Below are 8,023 nucleotides of genomic sequence, written 5' to 3' on the forward strand. Positions count from 1 at the left end.
ACGTCGGTTGGTGTGGGGAGGGCAGCGATGGTGCTTTCAGTAAATTCCGCGAAGCCTTTCCGATCAGCTTTGGTAAAATTGATATAGGTCCGGTGTTCCGCAGAAGCAAAGTCGGCAGGTTTATCGATCGAGATGCCAAAGTCGGCACAGGTCACCATAATATGCTGTTTATCAGACCACCGCTGACGATTGTTATGTCTGGCGAGCTGCCCATAATCCTGGTGGGAGCGCCGTCGTTCATTGTGCAGAATGTCGAATCGTCTATCTACTCAACCAACTATCATACGGGTTTCACCTCTGAGGAGCGCACATATTTCAGGGTGATATCCTGCCGGTCAGCTGGTGGCAGAGGGTATATAAACGTAAAATATTTCGAGCTCGACATCGCCTGGCCGAATCGCAATGCCCTGACATTTTAAGATGGTATCTCTTCGGACGATGTCTGCTTCGATGAGACGATGCACGGTGTGGTGCGCAATGAACGCTAGGCCACCATCTCGCTCGCTATCTCGACGGTGCACATTGCTTCGCGTCTGGACCTCAGCTATCAATATTCCATGCCTTCCCATGAAGACGGTTATCTTCTCGATCTTGCTGTGAAGTCCGTTACAATTAAATTGAAGGAGCTTCGTGTGGTTCGGGAGACGTGTTTTTTTCGGTGGGTGAGGGATGTGTGCTGTCTAACCGCCATAGGATATGTGCTCTGCTGAACGAGTTGAAACTGCCAAAACAGTTCTCTTTACAGCGAAAAACGTGTTTTAACTAGGTAAATGCGAAACTATTGAATTTTTCACCTAATCTATTAGAGAAAAGTGAGCGTTTTAGTGCACTCCATTGCATTGCAATTTAGGCTGCTTCAGCAAACGTTTTAGTGCACTCCATTGCTTTGCAATTAAGGCTGCTGCACCAAACCGTGGCAGCATCTCCGCGCGATTATTTAGTTAATGCAGCGTTTTTGCTGCATTTAAAATGCAACATTTAGCACTTTCGAACATATGTTTTCGAAGAGCGTTCATGCTACAGCATTTAGGAAATGTACATTTACGCGAGTTCGAAATCGTATGCTTTTGACAAACAGCCGTGTTCCAGTCGCTTATTCAGATCCGTATCTATTACGATCAATTCTCATGGAAAAGATAATGTGCAAAAAAACCCTACTGAAAAGGAAAAAATAAATTTTTAACCAAAAATTCAAAAGAAAAAATTGAATTGTTGTAACCATAACCGAAAATTGGTTTGTGTATATATTCATTTGTCGGTGCTGTCAAATAAAATTTCCTCACTTAATTAGGAAACAAAACAATCGGAGTTGATCACAAATTGATCCAGATTTCTATCAGCATCACATCGTTGTTGAATTTGCGTAACTTTTGTTTATCCAAATAATGTAAAATAAGAAATGAAATCTCGGTCGGCGATCACTGAAACGCAGCTAGCCACTGTATACTCGAAAATGCAATGTTGCCACTTTTTCTCACTAAACCATGTTCGAATCGTGGAAATTTTGGAAGATCACAGGGTTGCATTTAGCATTTAGATTCTTAATGCAAAAATGGAGTTGCATTTAGTTGCATTTAGGTGACGAATTTTGTATGGATAAATGTACATTTAGAGTAGCGTTTAGAGCTAAATGCGCTAAATGTGCTTTTACGCGTAAGCAAAAATAGCCCATAACTTGCTAAAGGATGCTGTTTGAAGCTGAAGCAAAATCATTGTGACGAAATGCTGTTAATATAATAATAAAGAAACATTTCCGGCTTTGCTGTGCCCTATGTACACAAAATGCAGCGATTTGTCGCAGGGCTACAATTGCATCTACGCATCTTGCATCTTTAGGGCTGTCGCACACGGCACTTCATGTTATTAGTTTTTACGCAGCCTTCAACTCAAAAATCACTCACAAATTGCAATGTAACACAATTTAATTTGATTTTTCACTTATAATTCAACTTTCCCTTGCCGCTGATTTGTAAACAAAGGTTTATTTACAAGTTACCACAACTGTCAAAATCGGCAAAACCAAAGTAGCGGTACCACTGACGGCGCCACCTTTGTTCGCTGCACCGTGCTACTGATATAACCTATATCTAGCGACCACAGTGACAGCTGGACAGCAATAAATTGTAACCTGTGGAGACGGCCAGTTAAGCGTAATGCAGCGTTTTTGCTGCATTTAAAATGCAACGTTTAGCACTTTCGAACATATTTGTTCGAAGAGCGCTCATGCTATCGCATTAGCAAATGAATATTTAAACAAGTTCGAAATCGTATGCTTTTGGAAACAGCCGTGATCCAGTCGCTTATTAAAATCCGTATCTATCACGATCTATTTGCACAGAGAAGATAATATGCAAAAAACCCTACAGAAAAGAAAAGGAGAAATTTTAAACAAAAAATTCAATACAACAACTTTAATTGTTTTAACCATAACCGAAAATATGTTTGTGTATATATTCATTTGTCGGTGCTGCCAATTGAAATTTCTTCAATTAAATAGGAAAACAAAAACAGAGTTGATCACGAATTGAGCCAACTTAATGTATATGAAATCTCGATCGGCGATCACTGAGACGCAGCAAGCAACTGTATACGCGAAATATGGCAATGTTGCCATATTTTCTCATTAAACCATGTTCGCATCGTGGAAATATTTGAAGATCACAGGGTTGCTTTTAGCATATACACTCAATGCAGAAATGGAGTTACATTTAATTGCATTTAGGTGACGAATTTTGTATGGATAAATGTACGGGGAAACTTTCCAATAAGGGCGTTGGTTAAAAGGGCGGTGGACGGAAGGGGAGGCGCGTGGCACCCCCTTTTTGGAGAGGGCATAAACGTCCCCTGTAGGTCCCTAGGGACCAATTATAAAAATTACCAAAAATCACAATTTTCGCTTGCGTTTTCGCTTGTTTTAGCTAATCAAAGCACTGACTTGTATCAAAAGGCAGGAAACACTTGGCATTGTACTAAAATTTATAATTTAGTTATTAAAGTTTATACTAGCGATAATAAAACAATATTTCAACAATATGTAACAAAATCACAAACCGATACGAATTTGCAGCTAATAGTTATTTACGTTGAACTGTTAAACGGCTGAATGAAGAAGAGGTGGGTGGAGAACCCAACGAGCAATTATCCACGGTATTTTTGCGAAGATGTTTCTGTAAAGGCAGTCCTCGTCCGCGCTTAGGGATTATAACCCTTACTAAGTAGATTTATCCTTCATGTGTTGCGAAATAAATGAGGCTGAAACGCCTTACGCCATCCACGGTATTTTTGCACATAACTACTTTCTGCGTAGGCGGCCTTCGGCCACGCTTATGGATTATAACCCTTACTACGAAGAATTCTCCTTTCGGTGTTGCGAAAAAAGGGGGCCGAAACCCCTTACGTCATCCACAGTATTTTTGCACATAACTCCTTCTGCGCAGGCGGCTTTCGGCCACGCTTAGGGATTATAACCCTTACTAAGTAGAATTCTCCTTTCTGTGTTGCGAAAGAAAGGAGGCCGAAACACCTTCCGCCATCCACGGTATTTTTTTCAGTTAACTACTTTCTGCGTAGGCGCCCTGCGGCCGCGCTTAGGGATTATAACCCTTACTAAGTAGAATTCTCCTTTCTGTGTTGCAAAAGAGAGGGGGCCGAAACCCCTTACATCATCCAGAGTATTTTTGCACATAAGTCGTAATATTGTGCATAATTGCTCGTTTGGTTAACCACACGCTTCTTCTTCATCCGGTCATTTGACAGTTTAACGTAAAAAAAAAACTAGTAGCTGCAAATTCTTATCGGTTTGTGATTTTGTTACATATTGTTGAAATATTGTTTTTATTATCGCTAATATAAACTTTAACAATGAAATTATAAATTTTAGTACTGCTCCAAGTGTTTCCTGCGTTCATTTGCTTAAAATAGACGAAAACGCAAGTGAAACTTGTGATTTTTGCCCATTTTCTCAGGAATCCCTAGGGACCTATAGGGGGCCTAGATGGTCAGCGGTTGCATTCTAGTGTATGGCGGTTTATGCTCTCTCTAAAGCATCCCTTTAACCAAAGCCCTTATTGGAAAGCCAACCCAAATGTGTATTTAGAGTGGCATTTAGAGCCAAATGCGCTAAATGTGCTTTTACGCGTAAAGGACTGTATGCAGTTCTCAAGGAAAGCTTCCATACAAAATGACGTACAAGAAATGGCTAAGAAATTTTCTTGAGTCAAATTCCTTTAAGGCCTGTATGCAGTTCTCAAGAAAAGCTGAAATTCCATACAAAATGACGTACAAGAAATGGATAAGAAATTTTCTTAAGTCAAATTTCCTTCAGGCAGTACGCAGCTCTTAAGAAATTTGCTACGCTTTATACTACGATTTTCTAAAGTTTTTTGTGAAAAAAGAGCACAAGGCAACCCAGGTTTGCAACAGAAATATATGCCCGTTCCATTATTTCTTGAGGAAAGAGTGAGGCGACAGGCTGTGAAGTATCAAAAATGTCAAAATTACTTGGACAGACAAACGAAATAATGGCAAATTTTTCTTGACCGATTTCTTGAGAGCTGCATACAGGGCTTTAGGCAGTACGCAGTTCTTAAGAAATTTGCTACGCTTTTTACACGGTTTTCTAAAGTTTTTTGTGAAAAAAGAGAACAAGGCAACCCAGGCTTGCAACAGAAATATATGCCCGTTCCATTATTTCTTGAGGAAAGAGTGAGGCAACAGGCTGTGAAGTATCAAAAACGTCAAAATTCCTTGGACATACACACGAAATAAAGGCACATTTTTCTTGACCGATTTCTTGGGAGCTGCTGGTATGCAAAAACAGCTCATAAGCAAATCAACCCGGTTCATCAATCAATAACGGTTGCTATTCTAGACATATGTATACCAAAGGTTTGCCAACGTGTAAACACAAAGTAATGCTCCGCTATCTACACGCCCTATCGACAAAAAAACTGAACGAAATTACCCAGAGGTGCAGAGTATCGTAGCTAATCGAAAATATGTTGGTTAACAAGTCAACCCTTACATGGAAAATGAAATTTCATGGGAATGAAATGGAAAGAGGATAATAACAAATTAAATTAAAAAAAAAGAATGTAATAAAAACCAAAATAAGTGTGAAATATGAAAACATCAAATTTTAAGACTGTTTGGTAAATAAACTGTTTTTCGTTATCAGATGAAAAGATGATTGAATCAGGTAAGAGAAGTAAATTTAGGCTCCGATATGTATTTCAATTGAACGAAGCCTTGATATGGGCTATGCTATGGTTGGGTTTGTGTTTATTGGCCATAACATCAAATACATATTTTTTAACCATTAATAAACGAGGGGACAACTCAACCTGGCTTGTTTTGTAAAATTAAGTCAAAATTACAAATCTATAATGATTACAGGTGTGGACAATACCGAGGCACTTGATTGTATTCTTCAAGCCGCAAATAAACATCCCAATTCACGTGTTTCCAAACTTATACACAGTGTGGAAGAGGAACGTTCTCAAAAAAATATAGTTCTTTTACTTATTGAGTTGGCAGAACATGTGGAATATGCTACTGATTTTAGCATTTCTTTAAAATATGTAAGTTTTAATTTTACTTTTTATGTACATATGTATAAATGTGCATATGTAGCAAACATTTTAAATGTCTTCTAAACTACATGTTTAAATGTTATTTAATTGTTGTTGTATGAACAGTATTTAGATTTATTTGAGAAATTGGGTATAGGGCGTGAAATCGTATTGAATGAAGCTGGCTTGTTGCTACTAAACTCTTCAAAAGTTTATGCGCGACGAGTTGATTTCATACAGGAATTAGTGGAGCGCCAGATACTGACTTTATCCAATGCAGACAAGGAAATAGTTCAAAGCAGGTAAGGTGAACTCGCACTAGGTACGATTCGGTTATTTGTACAATGGTTTTGTGGTTGCGGCAGCGGGGGATGGGGTGTGAAACCGAAAACTCAAACCATTAGAAAAAGTACAGTCCAAACTTTCATAAAAACATTTTCTAAAGATCGCTAGGGACACGTTTGAAAATGGGGTAAATGGGTAATGAGTAAATGGGGTTATGACAGAAAATGTTAACTTGGGTTACGCCTTCCACAGTATTTTTTGCGCAGAATATCTTTTCGCTTCAAAAAATAACCATCATTTTTTATTCCCACCACAGCCCGTTCTACGCACCGCATCTGCTCGCTTCTTCTGCTCAGGGCTGGCATTGAATCAAACCCTGGACCAAAAAACTATACCTGGGATATACTCTGTAGTGCGATTAGAAATGCAAATCGGGAGTACTACATAATTCCGACTTTTAACATCCCGATAAGACATAATCCAGACAATTTTTAAAAATTCAGAATATAAACAACCCAGACAGGACATAATACAGACATAAAATAATGACCAAATAAGATGCAGATAACACATTTTTCAGACAAGACAAAATCCCGACAAGACACAATCAAGACAAACAAATAGCAGCAGGTTGAACTACTACCTGAATAGGTTGAATGAGGATGTGCCGAATGAGTGTCCGGCATGCGGAGAGACCCCTCATGACTCGAAACATCTCTTCGCATGCCCGGAAAACCCGACAACCCTAACGGCCTTGTCCCTGTGGACAAACCCCACAGAAGCTGCACGCTTCCTAGGGTTGCCGCTAGTGGAACTTGACGACAACGACTGAGATACCAACCGTCCTGGCCGGGGTTGTTGTAGCCGCTACAACAACAACAACAACAAACAAATATTACAATGCGTCCAGCAATGGAATTGATGACTTATGCTTAAATATAAACGGTTACCACTCCACATTTTTTCGTATCTTCACCGCAAGAAGCCTACCCCTCTCCCCTACAAAATCCTCGGAAACCATTTTACGACAATGGCGAAAGGGGCCAGCATCAGCTGGGTATACGTCGACGACAAACCAATTCCTACGGTGAACAACCGGAAAATCGTCGGAAACAGCTCTCTTTCCCGGCGCACACAACTGGAATTGCCAACAAAGTTCAGAGACGTAGCAAAGTCCTCAATTCCCCAATTTGGCAGTACTGGTGCAAAGAAAAATAAACGGTGTTGCAAACACCCGATATACATGTCTCAAGTACTTGAAAGCAATTCTGGCTCATTCTCTTTTGTGTTTTCTATTTGCTTTTAAACGCTTCAATTCTGTTGAGCTCAAGTTTTTGGTTCTTTAAAATGTCAAAAGCAAAGCAAGAAATTTGAAACAACTAGACGGTACAGACGCATGCGAACAGAATGGAATTCAATACTTGAGCTGTGTAAAAGCAGTCAAAACATACACGGCAATTGGCCGTCCGGTTCTAAATTATGCAGCGCCTGCATGGTCGCCGGGGACAATTGGTACGCAGTAGACGAAACTACAGGCATACCACCACACAACACCCCGGACAACCGCGGGTGCCTTCTGATGTCGGCAGAAAATCACAGCCACAGTGAAGCCAAAATTCTCGTAGTAAGGGGCACAACATCATGCTCAGCAATCAATTCCTAGTAGGGTTCTACTATGGAAGCACCTTATCCAGCACTACTTAGAGCACCCCTGGGACTATTAATGGCATTTACAAACTCCAGTCGAGTGAATGCCGTCATCAGTGTACAATCATCACCTGTGAACGATAGAGAGCTTCAACTGCCACGATAGGCCCGCGTAACTCTGTTCCGACTCGCCTCCCAGCACCAAAATTAGTGTACAGCCTATGGAGATTCACCCCATGACACCAACCGCCTCTTCATATGGCCACTCAATCCAACTCAACTAACATCCCTCTCCCTCTGGTTCTACTCCACCGTTGGTTGAGCCTGCGGACAATTACGGGTTAAGTAAGCCGTTACAACAACATCCGTCTCCCTCTGGTTCTACCCCACCGTTAGTTGAGCCTGCGGACAATTACGGGTTAAGTAAGCCGTTACAACAACAACAAAAACCATTTCTTATGTATTATTGGTGAATCAAAACAGAAGACAATCATGACATACCGTATTGCGATCAGTCTCCC

At 40.4% G+C, this 8,023-nt stretch overlaps 1 protein-coding gene across 1 annotated transcript; it reads left to right on the forward strand.

The window, feature by feature from the left end:
- The first annotated feature begins 4,764 nt into the window (after positions 1 to 4,764).
- On the forward strand, positions 4,765 to 6,550 carry LOC118752512. Its single transcript, XM_036487422.1, has 3 exons — positions 4,765 to 5,197; positions 5,395 to 5,579; positions 5,697 to 6,550. Exons 1-3 carry the CDS (start codon positions 5,185 to 5,187, stop codon positions 5,874 to 5,876), a joined length of 378 nt encoding a protein of 125 aa, XP_036343315.1. The 5' UTR covers positions 4,765 to 5,184; the 3' UTR covers positions 5,877 to 6,550.
- The last annotated feature ends 1,473 nt before the right edge of the window (positions 6,551 to 8,023 follow it).

This window comes from Rhagoletis pomonella, unplaced genomic scaffold (genome assembly GCF_013731165.1).
Source record: "Rhagoletis pomonella isolate Grant_MI unplaced genomic scaffold, Rhpom_1.0 Rhpom_scaffold_01582, whole genome shotgun sequence".
Classification (NCBI taxonomy): domain Eukaryota; kingdom Metazoa; phylum Arthropoda; class Insecta; order Diptera; family Tephritidae; genus Rhagoletis; species Rhagoletis pomonella.